The sequence below is a fragment of the Corvus cornix genome, chromosome 11 (genome assembly GCF_000738735.6).
Source record: "Corvus cornix cornix isolate S_Up_H32 chromosome 11, ASM73873v5, whole genome shotgun sequence".
NCBI classification, from domain to species: Eukaryota; Metazoa; Chordata; class Aves; order Passeriformes; family Corvidae; genus Corvus; species Corvus cornix.
In genome coordinates this window covers 16,182,192-16,201,272 of record NC_046341.1, presented here as the reverse complement: position 1 = coordinate 16,201,272, position 19,081 = coordinate 16,182,192, and the positions used below count along the sequence as shown (strand labels likewise).

Genomic DNA, 19,081 nt, shown 5'->3' with positions numbered 1-19,081 from the left:
ATTTCACTCTTTAAAGGATTTGACACATGGCCCCTATCTTACTGTGCTTAAATAGCCTTTGAGATGTAGCTCAATGACCACAAAATTCTGTACTGAATCAATCTTAGTATGTTACCATTTAAACTGAAATTAGCTTAACCATAAATAATACAGCTTAAAATAAGAGGTCAAGACTCCAGCATCATCACTGCATTACAGTGTGACTTGTGGAACACTGATTTTTGTCCCTACTCAGAATGATATGATTTAAAGGGTATTTTTTATGAGATATTTTTGTATTGATTTGTGGAAGCATTAATTAACACACTCTGCACAAACTAAAATACTAAATTGTACTGCTGTTTTTCTTTTTCTTTAATAATGGTGAAAATGGAAACTCTTAAAATCAAGAATTCAAGCATCATGAAGTTGCTGGAAGCAGCACCAAGCTGTGTCCCCACAACAGCAGAGGGAGAGAAGGAGAGTGAGCAGCACGTTACTGTCAAGATAAGGAGAAAAGGTACCTGTCATGTTTCCACTGCTGTGAATAAAAAGGGATTTAGGAATTCATGTGCTACTGTATTTTATGTAATTGATTTACATTTAGCATAGACAGTCAATTATTTTTCGTATTTATGATAGGTAACACCTAAACACCTGAAACACTGTAAGTAAATGCAGCAGACTTTGTATTATACTCGTGGCATTGCTTCAGACTTAGTTTTCACTTATTTTGGGGTATATGTATAAATTTTACATATAAAAAGTTTAAAAACATGCCACATTTGAGATGATATAGTTAACCATATAATAGCTGTGCATTTCAGAGCAAAGCAAAACAGATTTAAATGACTGTTGGGCATCATATACATTGCCCTAAAACTGGTCAGAGAGTGACTCTTCATTAGTTACTGTCTCTCGTATTTTGGGGCGGAAATGAGAGCTACAGAGGTGACTGAACCTTCCAGCACATTTTGCAGAAGACTTTGAGCAAGTGGCAGGAGGTGGCACAGTGCCAGCTGGGAGGTGCAGTGACAGCACAGCTGGGCTGCAGCAGGGCCCCAGTGCCTTGGGAAGGATGAGTAACCATCATTTTGATACCTTTTATCTTGCAGTATTAACTCTGACCTTCCCCTTTATTAATAGCAGTAACATTATATGTTATATTGAATGATTGAACTCCTTAAAGGATTTGACACATGGTCCCTATCTTAATGTGCTTAAGTAGCCTCTGAGATGTAGCTTAATGACCTCCTCAGCTTCTGATCTGCCTTATCCACTACTCCCATTGTGCTGGCTCGGAAGTTTTTCAGGTGAATTTTCAAGTTCACTACCCTGGGGTGAGGGATGTAACAAAAGCTGTGCCTCCAGAGCTGCACAGCTCAGCAAAGGACCTGCTGCCACCAGGACTGTAGAAAGAAAACAGGGAGGCTGCAAAGCAGGAATTAGGGAAGATGAGGAGCAGAAGTGCCCATTTCAGCATCCATGAGTTTTCAAAGTAACTCTTGCCTCCTTCCCTTGGAAAGATTGTGAATGGTTAATAGAAACCTGCAATTAATCACAGCATGCTTATGCCTAAAATTGAGAATAGTTCTTTCAAATATTATGAATAGTTCTAAAAGAGCAATAGAAGATATGAGTAAGGAACACTAATGAAGAGGTGGTTTAGCATCGGTGTGTTAATTCAGGTTGGTAAAATTTGGAATTCAGGGCCTCAAAGTCCAGAATTACAGTCTCTTCAGAAGCTTGGCCAGTGCTCATCTGAGGATGAATGTTTACTCCTGCAACTTAAAAATTTGTAAAATTTCCAAAGACAAATCACCGCTCTAATTCAAGTTAGCATGGTTACAGTTTTAGTGTAAAATTTAAAATCTGAACTGGTTTTTTTTTTAATTCCTAAGTGTGACTCAGTTGTAATTTTAGGTGCCTGTTCTTTTAAACCCCCAGTGCATTCCAAGCCCTGTGAGGAAGCCGATGATCCCATACGCAGACAACTTCAACTGGTCCAATCAATTAACAGATTTAACAAGTAAGCAGGGAAGCTTGCTCAGAGTATGTTGTTTCCCATAAGCAAAGGAGAAGTCCAGCTGCTAATAAAGCCCCAAAGTGGGTCAGTGGTGGTTACACATGACGTGGTGGTGTGACAGGGGATGTTAATCCTGCAGGGCTGGCACAGTCACATCCCCAGGCAGATGTTCTGGGCACGACAAGCTCACTGGAGTTGGGAGGGAGCGCTTGAAAATGTATCTAAAACTGGGATTGCACTAATACTTGGTGTACCATCATTTAAGTGTTTCACAGCCAGACTGCTTAAAAATACTGCAGTGGTGTTCACTCACTGGTTGGGTTTTGCTTATTGTCTTTTTAAACCTTAATGGATATTCCATGCTGAAATACAGGGAATATGAGCAGGCTGTAATTCTGGGAAGGTGTGGTCAGGGAGCTGCCTGTCTCTGGTGAGATAGTTCCACCTTGTGGAGCTTCTGAGAGAGAGGCTTTTATAAAAGGCTTATGTCAAGACATTTAATTTCTTTGATCTCTTTAAAATCTTCTTCAGAGAAAAACACTTAAGGAGAACAATAACAAGAGATAAAAGTGTCCCTAATTTTGACTATCACTTACTGCACCAGGTAAGTGGAAATACTTGCTTGGATTATTCTTACATTACAGCAAATATGTTTGTTTGCTCTGCTGTTGCTCTGGGTACATGTAAGAGGAAAGCTTACTAGTGGTGGTCGTTGAATCACAAAAGTTCTGACCTGTTTGCCAAGTTGTTCATTTCATCGTTGTTCAAACTTCAGTGGTGCTTCTATGACACCTCTTAAACACTTCATTCTTACTTCTAAACATCTTAAGCTTCTTACTGCAGGCTTCATCTCTGTCTTGTTTTCTGTGTCCTGTCCAGCAAAACCTAGAACTGAAAAACTCTGCAGCTTCTTGGGGCTGTAGCCAAACAGGGCTGCTTTGGTAAGAGAGACCTTTTTCAGTAGTTTGAACTTAGGGTTTGCTTTAAGTCTGCTTGTAAAAGGAGACTGTTGGCAAGGGTGCCAGCAAACTGCATGTTGCATTGTCAGCTGTGACACAAACATAAGTGATAGATTCACCTCTGCTTGGGGTACAGTGACATCCCACACCAACTGCTGGATGCTGCTTTCCCCCAGAACTTGTGCTCCTTCTGCCTCCTTTACAGTGGCTTTGACTCTCATTGCACCTTCTGCTGAGTCATTTCGAAACACTAAATCAAGAGGAAAACTGACCTGTCCAAAACAAAACAGTTTTTACCAGGTTAGTCCAGCAGCTGCCCATCATTAGACTGACAGCCTTGGTAATGCTGACTCTGCTGCTTACGTCCATCTAGAAAATGGGATACTCTTCCTAGAGCCCTTAGGAGACTGAGTATTTGCCAGAAGCCTTGAGAACACTAAATTGATGCCATAAAGCTGTAAGATTTTATTAATTTTTTTCTAAATGATGATATTTCATTACTTAAAGTCAGGATTTAGATTTTATAACTGTGGCTCACTGAAAGCAGTATGTCACTTCAGTACACAGGTGTCAGAAATCTAATATGTGACCCAGGTAACAGAGCACTCCAACTGTGTGCTGTGGTTGTGAGTTCATACAGCTGTGGCTGAGCAAATTCATGAGTCCGTACAGCTCTGAATTGTCAGTGAATTTAAATGTGCATAATCTCTGTCTGCAGCTTTTTCAAGATTGTTGCCATTATTTCAGTAAAAAAGCTACTTTCTCGTTTAGTCCTTGTCTTAGAAGATCTGTCATTAGCATGCTTGGATTCTCTTTATTTCTCCTGGTCATTTTAACATTTGCAGAGTGGCCAGTAATCAAGGACAGCCACCCACTCTGTACAGGAAAAGTAGGAGCAGGTGTGCAAATGGAAGATATGAATCGTTGGAGTGACCAAAAGGAGGCACTAAGCAGGGTGAGGAGGGTGGGTGTCTCTTCCCTGACAGGTAACCTCTGGAGGCAGGGAATACTGCCTTTGCCTTCAACAGTGCCTGGGTGACCCTGTCTGTTACTACTTCCACTTTTCTTAATAGTAAAAGAAATGGCTGTTAATTTCAAGTGCATTGAGACTTGCATTACAAAAGGTATTTATAAGAGTTGGGGTGATAGCACAGTGAGGTGAAAGTAAGTTTTGGAATGTCTGTTATGTTTTCAGGTCTGGTACTGAGGTGTGTGTAGCCTGGGGCAGGTTGGCTTCTTGTTTTCTCATATGTAGCCTAAATATAACTACTCTCTTACAAAGTATGCTATTTTTAATCTTGGCTGTGTTCTCAGTGTAAAGAATACCATGAAATTAATGTGATAATAATGTTGAAGAAACACCATATTAATTTTCCTTTTAATGAAGTAGATAATGCTTTTAACTTACCATTTCTCTCTCCTCACAGATGGCTATTAAAAGCTTTGATAAAAGCAAATTAAAATCTGTTGGAATGCTGGACCAGAGCACAGTTCAGGTGACTGACACGGGGTGCAGTGGTGAGTTTGTGGAAGATGAGGAGACGACAGCTCCTCACAGGAGTAAATTAATGCAGCGCAGACACACGGTTAATGTGGCACTGCCAGCAGAGGAGGGCAGGGACAGTGGCTCATCCAGCCCTGCAGACCCAGGTATTCTACAGTCACAGGACTGTGATGACTCCGTTTCAGATCACTGACAGGGGAGCACGGATTTGAAGCCCAAAGCTGAGGAAGTTGATGGTGTGAATTTCAATAGCCCTTCACTGTGTCAGATGTCAGTGACATTGATGCACCTGGGTTCAGAGCAGACACAGGCCAGCTCTGCAGCACAGCTGGGATGTTCTGGCACCTTGGAGACTGACTCCTCCGTTCATGTTGGAGGTGACCACGCAGCCAGATCATTCTTGATCTCACAAACAGGGATGTAATGAGATGAAGACAGCAAAATTACTTTCCTATTCTATTTAGCACTTACTAAAAAGTTCTATGTAACAGTAAACCAAATGAAACCCTGTATTGTATTTTTCAGCTGCCCACTTTGTTTTAAAAGTCTTTGAATAATTTTTGCATTTTCAGTTTTTATCACTACATTCAGAAAATTAAATATATTTATATATATATAAAGATATATTGGATAACAAGGTATTTATTGCCAGAGGTAACTGAAATATCTCTATTTTTATTGTAATGTTACAAACCATTATAATATATATTTCTGTATATTTCAGTAGCTGGGCAAACAATAGTCCATAACCTCTGCATTATTAATGTCAAGGGGTGTAATCCTAGCTAATCTCTTAGCAACGCTCCCCTGTACTGGAGCTGCAAGATCAAGTTCTTACAGGGGAGCCAAGATACTGGGGAAAAAGTAGAGCCTTTGACAGTGCTATACTTTGGACTTGCTGTTCACAGCCTAATAAAAAAGCAGAAGCAATCATGTCCAAGGGCACACAAAATTGTTTTTCCCCTTCTCTAAAGCAAGTAATGCAACAATGCACAAGTACTCATGATTCTGAACCTGGGCAACATCCACAGACAAAACTGCTTAGGAGCCTGCTCTGGACTGCTCTTAAAAGGGTGAAATTCCCATTATGAAAGGTACTTCTCACATCAGTGAGCACTGGCTGGAATAGGCCAAATCCTACCCCATTCCCTGGGCTGCTCACTGAAGAACTGAAAGCTCACAGGGAACTACAAAGTGGCTGCTTCGGTTTGAAGTTCATTTTCTACTGTTTGGTTATGGGAGGAGAAGGTGTAAATAGCACAAGCCAGGTTTTGCAGTGCAGTATTTTTTTATTCTTGGCTCATCACATCCAGCTTGCATTTTATTTCATGAACTATTTGTATAGATAATTCTTTAACTGTGGTATTAGTAAACTGCCTGGCAGAATACAAAGCTGGAAGACAAAGTGGTGGGTTTTTCAGATAGCTTTTTAATCTAAGAGGTAAAATGTCAAATGACATTTGGATTTGAGGGTAATGTGTTTATTTTTCTAATAATTTATGAGTTCATCTGATTTTCTGATGTGCCTTGGATTTGTGCCAAATGATGGAAAGAAAAAAACTAGTAAAAGAACTCTTGAAAATACTGTTTTCTTTGAGTGCTTTTGTCCAAGCATTGAGTCAATTACACAGATTTCCTTGCTTGGTTTTGTAGGCATTTGAAGACTTTACCTTGTGTTTACTCTTGGACTTTCCTTCTTCCTACATTTACAGATAACTTTATTAAGTTGTGTGGTTTTAGATTTATCCACAGAGGTGTACAAAATAGAATTGTTAGTGAAACTGAGCATTTTCACATAACCTCCTTTTCTAGCTCTATATTCACATTTTAGAAAAAAGCATGTTGAGCTATTACAAGTCAAAAGACACAAAAGGAAAGAGATAAAACAGGTTTTTCCTTCTTGTGGCACTATAAAGGTGATCCAGAGTAATTCACTGGTCCTCACCTGTAGCAAGAATAACCCAGATATTAAAGTTTAAGATAAAGTAGACTTCCACAGATCTGATTTCCAAATGACAGTGAGAATTTTGCTTGTGTTTTAATTGTAGCATGCATTTAACTAAATTATTCTTCAGATTTCTCAACTATATGGATGAGAAAAATCAGTTCACCACACTGGCTTCAAACTCAACAAGGATGATTAGTCTGAAGAAATTTGGCACACTCAGGGTATTACTAAAGTTAAGACATCCTAACTACATACACAGAGAAGCAAAATGCCCAGTCTAGACCAAATGAAACAAAAATAACAACTGTTTAATATTTTTAACTCCATTCAGGCAAGATGAAAAACACACCCACTGGTGCTCACTTGAAACAACTTTATTCTGTTGCAAAAACACTGCAGTTGGAATCGTACATGATCCTGTTAAATTATGTCAGATAAGGGGGTTGTGGTGGGAGAGTGTTTATCAGCACATTACAGTATGCATCCTACTGATTTCCATAACCATATTCTTGAATAAATGTTCAGTTTTACTTTACGCATGCAGGAGTTGCAGAGTTTAGGAAAATGGTCTTTTTTTTTTCCAGGTAAGAAACACTCCAGCCATTTGATAAAAGTGGAGGTAGTTGTAAGAATACACAATACCAAGTGTCTGAACAGTGCTGTGTATTACACAGTAGTTAACTTGCTTTGTTTGAGAGAGTTCAGGAACTCACAGGGTAACATTTCTTTACACAGACTGCAGGATAGGAACCCCCTGGTCCAAACACTATTTTGATACTTTCATTTTTAAGTTTCCAGTAAGGACTTGAGAGCCAGTGAATGACTGGACAGGCATCCTTCAGGGGCTCAGGGAATCTCCTTTCTAACACTTCTGTGACAGAGCCTGGAGGCAAGACTTTAAACTCTCAGTGGCTGTTCCCTGCTTCTCAGTTGGCTCCTCCTGTGTTTTATCTCCAATAGCAGCAAGTTAAGTGTGTGCAGTGGCTGAAAGCAGAGCTTACAGTGACTAAGGGGCAACAAAACATTCATGCTAATGAAGCCATGGGGAACCCCACACTGCTCAGGCCTCTTATACTACAAAAATTTAAGTTATAAAATCCCCCTTCTCAGATTTATTTTACAAGTTTGTTGGCCTTTTATAATAATAAAAAAAAAAGTCAAGAAGCGTAAACATTTTCAGATCTTGCATTCTGCCTGCTAACAGCATTTTCCCAGGCTCGTGTTTGGCAGCCTTACAGTAGTATTAATAATCATCCTCTTCATCAGAATCCAGTACTTTCCTTCTGTTGAACTAAAATGAAATACATAAAGTGAAAATTGAAGGGTCATGGTAAATGCGGGCTGGCACAAACCTTTCCCACTCCATGCAGTGGTGATGAAGGCACTGCCTGGGGAGAACAGCCACCCCCATTCCTCAGCTCCCCCCCCAGGCCCTGCCTGGCCCAGTGGGACAGGACAGAGCTGGGCCAGGCTCTGTCACACACCACACTGGCCCCAGGGCAACTGCTGCACATGTTCCTGTCCGTAGGACTGCTCTGACGGAATCCCAGCACTCACCAGGGCAGGGGAAGAGGTGCAAATACAAAGTTCCACCCTGAACTGGTCCCATATGTGCAATTCTGCTGCTCTACTTTGTAACAACATTACATTTAGGAAAGAAAACTTACCTTCACTGTTGTTTTCTTTTCTGTTTGCTGGCTCACTTTTTCAAGTATTTCTATCAAACCTTGTTCCGATACCTAGGAAAGCGAAACAAAACATGGATAAACACACTCTGAGAGATGCTTAGTATCAAACAACTGAATCACAATTTCCCTTCTTACAAAAGGTCTTTGATGGAATTGTATCATAGTCTTTAGAAGCTATTTACAGTTAATTTAATTTACATCTATTACAGACGTCTTTTTTTTTAGAGTGAATTTGGTTTAAAAACAAATATATGTGAGAAAGAATTAGGAAATATACTCACCTTTCCAGCTAGCTGTCCAAATCTTGCCATCTGTATAAGATAATTCTCTACTGCTTTTGCTTTGTCTGGTTTCACAAGTGCTAAATTGCTTACTGCAACAAAAACAGGCTCTGTTCATTTGGGTTTAAAACATTCTCAAATACCTTCATTAGTAACTAAAAAGTGAGAAATGTCCCTATGAAACCGTCTTCTTTGTGCCAGGGTCGTGAAATAAATTGAAAAAGGCATTTTCATTGATGCCAAGTACAAGACAGTTCTATTTTACTTTTAAATATTTGCTCCTGATTAAACCATTTTGACTCTCAGTATAATTCCTTCTACTAATTTAAAAAAACCCCAAAACATTAACATAATTCAGATACCCATTAGCCTCTCCCTTTCAAGCTCTGATATCGCCATCTGAAAAGCTGCAAGTTTTACTTTCTCAGCAACAATAGTATTTTTCTAGTCTGGCCTCTGTACAACACACCCTTTTGAGGAGTCCCTTAGATGAGTACTTTTTATTCGAAAGTTACTTGGATACTCACATCTTGCACGAGCTGCTTGATCAAGAACTTGAGCTAAAATAGTATTTCTTATCTCTGCTTCCCTGCAAGGAAAAGTGAACCACACATTGAAAGTGGGATTTCAAACACCTAAAATAACATGCACGAAACAGCAAACTACAGAAGACTTTTGATTCATCAAAGTGGCTTCTTGAAGTCACTGCAAACCTTACATTTACATGGTATCTTTTACAGCATGTCCTGTCCTGGGCAGCTCTGTGTAGGCTGAAATTACACAGATGGCCACATCTTCCAAGAAATGAAGGTGCAGTTTGATACTTACACCTTCTCACTGCTCATGATTGTATTTGAAGAGACAACAGCTGTGCTACCCTTTAGATCCTGCATTTATACAAGTGGAATTCACCGTAAGGCAGTGGATGGTAGAGCAGGCACCAGGACTTGGCCATGCAATTCCAAAACCAAACCAAACCTCATTTATTATGTGTTTAGAATTTTTCACCAAGTCTCCATATATTTACAATATTTGACAATAAGTATCTGCAAAACTGGAGCTTTAGTTTATGAAACTTTAGTCAATACAAACTTGGATTGTGCAAAGTCAGCTCTTCAAACATTTGTTTTCAGTCTTTCCCTTAGCACAAATACTGAGCAGTGTTCCCACACTAAGCTCCAACACATCATTTTGTTTCAGATTTTTAACCACAATACATTATCTCAGAAAAATCAAATCAACTAGGAAAGGCTCTTCCCACTGCAATAATAGCCCAACCCAACCCCAAACTCACCACTAACAAAAAGCACCAGTTTGGGAGTTCTGCCAGCCTTCAAGACTTGGATCATAAACTCCTACCAACCCTGAAGAGGCAAGGATTCTGCCTTCCAGAAGGTGACAGTGGGAGGGATGATGCTTCCCCAGACCACCCTGTTGTATCACTACAGGTCACAAGGTTACTGAACTCAGGCAAGTCCCAAGTGAAAATGAGCTGCTGCTGCTTCCTCATCATGCCCTCCCACCCCAGCAGGCTCCAGGCAGTATAGTCATAGCATGGGAGCCACACCAGTAGCAAATTCTGTGATTCTGTGAAATCTTTGACATTTCAATTCCTTTGTTGGTGGTTTTCCCAGCAACAAAAAAAAAAAAGTGGGGCATCATTCCAAAGAAATTAAATACTAAAAAAAACCCCAAAGAGTAAATAATTAAAAATCATTGGATGCAATTCCAAAATTCAATAGTCTCATTTATACCTCTGTTTTGCTTCCTGTTGCGACGGATCAGCAGAAGGATCCTGAAGGAGGAGATCAGAGTAAATATCACAATCCAGAATCATTCCACACAGGACAGTAAGTTAAAATATTCCAGCAGCGTCGATGGAAGCTAAACCTGCCTGCTAAACCCGCCTGACCACGGATGAGATCCTGGAAATGGGAATCTGCTGCCCTAGCAAATAAATATGCCTCACTCTGCTTTCCACACAACACAGTAATGCCAACAGTGGGGTGAGCGCTGCTCCTGGGTCTATCCACAGACTCCTGTGGCTTTGGACAGGAAGAGGCCTTCCCCTTAGGTCTGAGATAATGAACTTCCCCAAAGCCCAGAAAACTGACAAAAGCATTATAAACCCATTAGAGTAAGTTAAGGATAAGTAAAATGAAACTTAACACATTGTCAGCATGGCAGCTGAAATCACAGAATCATAGAACCATGGAATATTCTGAGTTGGAAGGAACCCACGAGGATCATCAAGTCTAACTCCTGAAGCCAATGAAAAGTTAATGAGAGGGGTTCTACAAGAGTTGGTTCCTGCATTAAACACTAGTACATATGAAAAATAAAAGGGGGCAAACTTCCAAGTCACTATTAGTGATGGCTATTCAGAAGCAAGTAACAAAAAAAGGAAAAAACCTGAACTTTATATGGAATCAACACCTCAGATTTTACAGGTAACATTTAAAAGTGTGAAAGCAAGACAGAAAAACCATACAGGAAATGGGGCTGGTCGGAGGTAGAGAAGATCCTTCACAAGAACATGAAATTGACACTTCATATAAATCCATATAAACATCTCCAAGGGGTGTCAGAGGATGGTGTCCATCTCTTTTCAGTGGTGCCCAGCGACAGGACAAGGAGCAATGACCATTAAAGCACAAGTTTCACCTCAACATGAGGAAGAACTTTCCATGGAGAGTGGCAGAGCACTGGAGCAGCTGCCCAGGGAGAGCGTGGAGTCCTCATCTCTAGAGACATTCCAAACCCACCTGGACTCGTTCCTGCGTCACCTGCTTCAGGTGACCCTGCCCTGGTGAGGGGTTGGACTGGATGATTTCCAGAGGTTCCTTCCAGCCCTAACAACTCTGTGATTTTGTGATTCAGCTCTAAAAACTGAGATGGCTGGAAAAGCTAGGAAGGTAATCGATGGAATAGTGAGGGGTCGGCAAGGGAACGCTCGTGTGCCGAGCCTCCCAGGGCAGCAGCAGGAGGAGCGGAGGCAGGTGGCGGCAAGGGACGGGGCTGCGCTCAGTGCCGTTTCCAGCCAAAGCTCCGGGCACGGCCGGACCTCTGCCCGCTTCCCCCCGGGCTCGGTCACGCAGAGGCCTCTCCTCTTCCCCTCCAGTTCCCGAGGGGCGCCGAGAGCGGGTCGGGCGGAGGGTCGGGCGCTGCCTCACCCCGTGCCCGGCCCTGATCCCCCCGTTCCCCTCACCCGTGCCCGGCCCTGATCCCCCCGTTCCCCTCACCCCGTGCCCGGCCCTGATCCCCCCGCTCCCCTCACCCCGTGCTCGGCCCCTGATCCACCCGGCTCCCCTCACCCCGTGCCCGGCCCTGATCCACCCGGCTCCCCTCACCCCGTGCCCGGCCCTGATCCCCCCGTTCCCCTCACCCCGTGCTCGGCCCTGATCCACCCGGCTCCCCCTCACCCCGTTGCCCGGCCCTGATCCACCCGGCTCCCCTCACCCCGTGCCCGGCCCTGATCCCCCCGCTCCCCTCACCCCGTGCCCGGCCCTGATCCACCCCGTTCCCCTCACCCCGGTGCCCGGCCCTGATCCCCCCGCTCCCCTCACCCCGTGCTCGGCCCTGATCGCCCCCCGCTCCCCTCACCCCGTGCCCGGCCCTGATCCCCCCGTTCCCCTCACCCCGTGCTCGGCCCTGATCTCGCCCCAGCCGCCGCTGCCGCAGCGCCTCCAGCTCCTCGTCCGCCATGGCTGAGGCCTCCCGCGCCAGGCGCTGCCAATCCACCGCCGAGCGCTGCCCCGTCCCGCCGCGCCCGCGCCAGGCGAGGCCAATCTACCGCCGATCCCCGAACCCCCTCACAGGAGCAGGGGACACAGGGGCACGTCTGGGTGGGTTTGGGATGTCTCCAGAGAGGGAGACTCTACAGGGAGACTTCCTCCCTGGGCAGCTCTGCCACCCTCAGTGTAAAGAAGTTCTTCCTCATATTGGGGTTGAATTTGTGTTTTGGTTTACCGCTGTTGCTTGTCGCCCTGCCGCTGTGCCCCACTGAACAAAGCCTTGCGCCATCCTCGTGAAGGTACTGGTAGGGATTGATGAGATCCCCTCTCACTCTTCTCCAGGCCTAGGTCTCACAGTCCCTCCCCATCAGAGAGATGCTCCAGACCCCTCGTCATCTTTGTGATCTCTGCTGGACCCTCTCCAGCAGCTCCTTGTCTTTCCTGAGCTGCCCGTCTTTTGGGAGCTGCTGGCGTGAGGAGCCGGAGTGGGGCGGGGTCAGCCCAGGAGCGCTGTGTGTGTGAGGGTACGGCGGGACGGGCACGATCCCGCTGAGCTGATGGAACCCCGAGGCTTTGCCGTGTCCCTTTGTGCCAGTGACTGGTAAAAATATCACAATGGACTGGTGGCCTGGGCCCTCCGATTTCCTCTAAAAAGCAGCCGTGGGGACATGATTTGGTCGATCTCCCAGGGGTGCAGCAGGGAGTAGCGCTGCCCCAAACTCTGCTCGGCTGGGGCTCCCCAAAAGTGCCTCCCTGTGCTGAGCCCACCTACTCCCCAGTTCTTCCACAGTCGGGAATTGGGACTAAAAGACATCCTGCCCCTCACCCATGGCCCTGTCTCTGGAATTGAATAGAAAAAAACCCCCAAACTTCCCCCAAAACCTGACAAAGGTACTGGCCTTCATCATACTGGATACAAAGTCACTCTAATAGCGTCATAATAGCAATGCGAGTATTACTGGCGCACTCATTTAATAGCTTCAATCACGTTAAAAAAGTAACTTCGACATCTCAAATTTCAGCCTTCAGTGTTGGTCGGTTACACTTTCTTATTAAAGTCTGGAGGTTTTCCAGTCGTACTTTAAGATTTAATTTTACCGAAGAAACAACACCAAAAGGTGTTCTATCAGGATGAATAAGCTACAACTCCCTTAAAGCAGGGCTAATAAAGATATATTATCAAATATTTCTGGTCTAGTTTTAAAAACTAACAAAATGTGTCAAGTGCTAGTTCCTTTAACAACTCTTGCAGTGAATGCAGACAAAAATAGTGGAGTGGAGTTAATTTTCTTTAGATCTTTCCATGTCGCACCCTCCAGATGGATCATAGAAGCCTATCGGTCCTGCCTGAAAACCTTGCATCCAACCTCGTGTTCTGAGAAGCATGTTCACACCAGTTGAAAATCAGGGCTATTTCGGGAGCACTTTTTTAGCGGCTCTGCAGGCAGGATTTGGTTTGTCCTTCCCCAGGGGCAGCAGAGGGAGCCCTCGTTCTGCACAAGAGTATTCGGTGCTCATCATTAAACCAGAAAACAAAACAAAAAAATTGTTGGTTTGTTGGTGGTTTGGTTTTTTTTGTTTTTTTTTTTGTTTTTTTTTTGCCGTGCAGTATGTTCTCCCAGATGAAGGTTTAATCTCTATCGTACATCTCTGCTGCTGTAAATTCATGCTCCATTATACCACCATATGCTTGGCTTCGCTCAGAGAAAGCTGCAGTAATCCTAATACTTCATCTCGCTTTATAGATATTTGTGTTGCGGGTTTCACTGCATATTGTTTGCTCACACACTTTAAGGTTATGTCTTAATAAGTTGTTTTGGATGAGTTTATTAGCAGGGAGCTGGCAGTTGATGAGTTTTTGTGTTTTGAGAAGGTGTCGTTGTAGTTATTGTCAATTACAATATGAGGCTCAGGAAGCAAAAAGGGAGAGTTTGGTTCATCAAAGAAATCTGGAGACAACAATGCTTTAGGTTGTATATCATTTGTGGCTGGTCAGCTGTCTGGTTTCTTTCTCAGCTGTTCAGGGGTACAGATAATTTCCTCTGAAAACGGGGCAGCTCCTAATGTGAAAGTATGAAAGGATAGACCAAGGTTTTTCAGAATCAGTTGAGTTGTTTATAGTGTTCAGAACCTTGAGTTGTGATGCAGAAATAGTGGATTCCCAAAAGTTCTAGACACATTTGACATATCCACAGAATTCTGTGTGCCATTTATATTGATGAAGGATGGTAAACAGAAAATAGATGATTTAAAAAGACTGATTTTTCTATTTTTTACACTTGTACTCTGAATTCTTTAGGACTATCAGCTTTCAAAGATGCTCAGTATGAGTTGGTTTGCAAATAATAATGCACTATGTGTACATTAGGAATTCAGCAGAGTTATCAGGATTACTTGAGATATGTAAAAATCTCCAGGAGATCACTTTCAACAAGCAGGATCTTTCACTAGCCCTTTGAGACTCAATTTCAAACAGTAGAGGGCTCAAGAAAAGCTTCTGATTTTTTCCCCCAAGGTTTTAATCACTATAAATGGTGTCAATAGTTACTTTAACCTGGCTGAAGCCATTAATGGGATTTTTATTGCTATATGTATGTTTTTATGCCTTAATTTTTAAAAAACATCTGTGTTAAATGTTTTTTCTTTTGCTTTATCAAGTAGAGCATGAAAGCTTTTGAGTTTTTCAGCTAAAATCTTATACTTCGGGTTGTTCTTTCTCCTTCTGTGTATTGTACTTGTGCCCATGGGAAGCAGCTGTGTGTAATGAGCTGGAGCACAGCAAAGCCAATAAAACAGGAACTCTGCATTATCAGCACGTATATGAAGTGAGGGTGGACTGTGGCTTAAACCAGCTTCCTGTTTTTCTTTTGGAATTGTGATATTTTCCTCTGATAATATTTACCGTACTGTTAAATTTCTACAAGATTAAGCACTTAGTCACTTATTTGTTGGTTTGGTTAATGAGGAATGTTGACTGTATTGTTTTACTGTCCCTTAAAGACTTTTTGCCCATATTTCAGGTTCAAAGTAGGAATTAACTTGAACGGGACAAGTATATTGATAGTTTAGGACCACTGCATTCAGCTGAGCAGTTTAAGTACTGCCTGTAAGAGAAGATCAGGTTTGTCTTTCTTCCTTAGCTCTCCTTGCAGCTGAACATTGCTTGCTCTGAAATACATGCTCCCCAGCTCCCAAAAAAATATCTGAACTATGAATTATAGAGAGTAGAAAATTTAGAAATATCTCTCTAAGTTAAAAGGAAAGCTGTTGCAGTTGACAGTAGTATTGTTTTATTTAGTAAAATCAGATATTCTCACATTTATTGAAGTGTTCATTTAGGAGTTTTATAACTGTTGCTACATCTGGATGTGGAAGTTTACCCTTGTTACCCACTGGAATTACTTTTTGCTTTTTAAAAAATAAAAAAAAAAACCCCTGAAATAAGCCCTTCCATATTCTTTGAACTTCGTAAATTTGAAACAGGGCTCTATTTAAAGATACTACTGTGCAGAAAAGAGATGCATTAAGCCAGCAGTTCTCTCCTGGTAGTGAGTATGTCCTTGCTTTAGTAACAGACATGAACTAGTGCTGGTTTTTTACTTATTTTTGGAAATGACACAAGTATGAGAAGCACTAGATTTTTAAAATTATTATTATTATTGTTGTTAAGTATTGCATTCCAACTATTAAATTTTGCTGTAGCCTGTGGAAAAATGTCTGCTTTAGACGGTATGGAACACTATTGGTTCTAAGTATTTATTTAAGAGCCCATGGAATAAAAGATGCACATTAAAAATATTGAAGTTACCCACTTTACCTCACTGTCTGTCACCCCTTTAGGGTGCTGTTTCACTGAAATGGAAAGAAAGACAGGAATAAGTGGAGGGAAGATTTCACAGAAAGCTAGAGAGGGAGGTGATCAAAAGACTAGAGCTGGGAGAGGAAGGTGAGGCTGGGCTGAAAAGTAGCTCTTGTTCATGTTTTACTTTAGTCTTTTGCCTTTGCTTAGGTCAAGGCATGGTGAGAAGGCCTGAGGTGACCCTGCAGAGCTTTGGCTGTTCCACACCCCCATGAGCTGTTCTAGGACAGGGGAGTGGAGCAGGACAAAAGTGAATATTGTAACTTTATTATGAGGAAAGCAGGGAATCTGCTGCCTGAACAGTCCTTTATCTGCAGCTATTTCCAACAGAATTCAACAAGAGGTACACTGACTGCCTTCAGCTTGTCTCACCACACGTTCATGTCACGTGAAAGATTCAACCTTCACAGAGGCATCATTCCTCACTGATTCCTTGGGCTGTAGAGACAATAATATTTTCTCTGTATCCCATGTACAGCAGCCATAAGTTTTGGTTTCCAGATCTCCAGCATTAATATGCTTGAGTATTTTTAACATGTAAGAGCACAAAGTGTAAGTTAGACAAATCAGAATATTAGTTTAGGTTTATATCACTGTTGAGCTTCTTTAAATTTCAAAGATGAAGATAATTACTTTAAAGGTGTTTTCTGCCCTTGTTGGCAGTATATGATTCCTTATTACTGACTAAACCGGAATATTTCTTATAATAACTGTTCTGACTGACACCCTTGCTAATTGTGATGTACAGTGTAAGACACCTCAAATGAACCCGACACCAGTGCACAGCACTGTCACACTGCTTGTAGTTATTTAAACAAACGTTCTTTTCAAAGGATTGTCTATAGAAGCGTCTTGTCACTACCTGTCTCTTAAATGTGCTCATGTGTGATACTTCAAAGTTTGCTTCCTTCTACCTAGGACCAAACCCCTCTCAAACCCAGAAAGTCTCTATGGAGGAATGTTACATTGGACACTGGATCTAGGTCAGTCCATCTGTGGCTTTCAGAGCTTCTGACCTTGGCAGATGTGGGCTCCCTGATTTTGTAGCAGTTGTCTGCTCCAGACCCTGGAAGCCTTCACATCCCAAGCCATAGGGCTGCAGTCCAATGATGTGTTTCCCAGAACTGGGGAAGCTGGAAGACCAGGTTTCTCAGCAGTCCTTTTGGCCAGATGCTGAGCAGCTCACCAGAAGCCTGTGTGGCTTCTGCTGGAAGCTAGGCAGAATGGAATCAGATACGTTTTCTTTGCCAAATCTGCACATTCTGACAATGTAAATTGTTCTTCTGATTAGTTCTGCTGAGGTAAAAATAGTTTGGGTTTCACACAGAGAAATGGGATGACCAAAACAAAAGTTATTGAAGTTATAGAGAATTACGCTTGTAAATAGGAAAGATAAGGAAGAATGAATGGATTCTTTATTTTTACTGCATATGTACAAATAATTGAAAAAAAATGGAACAATGTTTACTAAGAATTAGTGTTGGGCATATGTATTTGTTGTGTTTTATGTATTGAATGTGAAAACAGCAGTCTGCTTCTCACATAGACATTTTATTAAGGCAGTTATGGGGGTGGAACATAGTTTTGAGAAAAATGAGTATTTAGAGAGTAGGATAAAGTCATGCAAAAATCATTATTTTTTTAAAAATAAGTTAAATTACCTTTTCTGTGTCAGTCCTATGTCAAAAAAACTTTATCACGTGAAAACTCAGGAGTTTAAGAACAGCTTTTCTGTAAAGGTTTTCAAACTGTTTACTGACATTATCATTAATGCATTTCTATTGGTAAGCAGTAAGGCACCAGCCAAGGAAAACTGAGTATACCTTTAGAGTGTGATTCAGTGACAACTGATCGTGACTGTGTTGTCTGATTTCAACACACCTCGGGTGTCACTTTTTGATATGGCTGTATAGCTGATTTAATTTGATTATAAGTCATGTAGGAGGTGTTTCTGACTGCATAGGTATGTCCATTTAGGTACATTATTGTAATAAAATCATTTGTTCTGACCTTCTTGGACTTGTATATAGCATACTATGCTTAACAGCAGAAAGGGTCTTCCAGCTGGTTGAAATAAACTGGAAAGTAATTGTTATAAAATACTGAAAGATACTGAAAATGTCACTAGCTTTTCCCTTTTGGAGGAAGAATTCTGCATTTAGCATGACAGAAGGTGTTTCTTGCACTCATTTCAGCACTAGATTCCAAGAAAAAATTGTGACTTATAGAGAGAAAGCTGCATAAAGAACTAGCAAGGATTAGAAAACAGCAGCTGTACTTCTGAATAATTTAGGTTTAATTTGCAAAATTGTACAGGAAAGGATTATCACTTGTACTTGCATTTGAGAAAATGGAGCTACAAGTGTTGTTATAAAAAGTGACAATGTACAAACCATCTAAAATCACATGGGGGCTGTTGTGTCACTTTGGGCTGGATGCTGCAGAGCTGCTTGCCAAGACACTTGTAGAATCCTGAGTGAGGAGTAAACAGTGTAGGAGGAGCTTCCTTTGTCTGGATATGCAGCAGAGCAGAGCCCTTCCTGAAGGTTTAGACTTGTGCTTGAGAGGAATGTCTCTTGGGTGCACCTGGTGACATATACAATGTCTTGCTCCAGAGGGGTCAATTAATTCTGTTATGGTTATATATTTAAAGTTATTTATAGTAAAAGATCCTAGGGGATTTCCAGCCCTTTTCTTCTCCTGGAAACCCAGCTATTGAGTATGTGGCAGTCAAGAGCACTCACTGCTTCAGGCATATTTGCCTTTTGATCAAAAGCAAAGTTGACTGTCCCACTTTTCCCTAAGCCATCCTGCTCTTCATCTACAAGGTATATGTAAACCAGGAAGAATGCCTTGTTCTTCTCTTCTGCCTCAATACTGACACTGCAGTCCCATAAAGTTAAGGCAAGATTCTCCTCAGAATGTTTCCTGCTCGTATTTCAGAGGAACTCTAATTTGTAATCTGCAAATTCTGCATCAAATGCTTGTCATGATGTTTCTGTAAGTAATCATGTTTGTATATAAATCAGTAAGTTACAGACTTACAGTTCAGTAATTACCAAACATGAATTCATAACCCTGGCAGAGATTATGATTTTGTCTT

General features: G+C 41.9%; 2 protein-coding genes across 8 annotated transcripts in view; one reads left to right on the top strand and one right to left on the bottom strand.

Moving 5' to 3' along the window:
- ANKRD27 (ankyrin repeat domain 27) overlaps positions 1-6,053 on the top strand; it is a 55,150-nt gene extending 49,097 nt beyond the window's left edge. For 4 of the 7 annotated variants that reach the window (XM_010396517.4, XM_039558129.1, XM_039558128.1 and 1 more), the window contains exons 26-29: positions 391-499; positions 1,927-2,008; positions 2,537-2,609; positions 4,392-6,053. In XM_010396517.4, coding sequence (XP_010394819.2) covers positions 391-499; positions 1,927-2,008; positions 2,537-2,609; positions 4,392-4,661 — 534 coding nt within the window. In that variant the 3' untranslated portion in view covers positions 4,662-6,053. The other 3 variants (XR_002044881.3, XR_002044880.3, XM_019284210.3) reach the window with 3 other exon arrangements.
- A 716-nt stretch (positions 6,054-6,769) lies between these two features.
- On the bottom strand, positions 6,770-12,090 carry PDCD5 (programmed cell death 5). The gene is given in 7 exon segments (XM_039558132.1): positions 6,770-7,707; positions 8,084-8,155; positions 8,386-8,477; positions 8,913-8,974; positions 10,140-10,180; positions 12,024-12,047; positions 12,049-12,090. Coding segments are annotated over 7 exon segments (381 nt in total). The 3' UTR covers positions 6,770-7,659.
- Between the last annotated feature and the right edge of the window lie 6,991 nt (positions 12,091-19,081).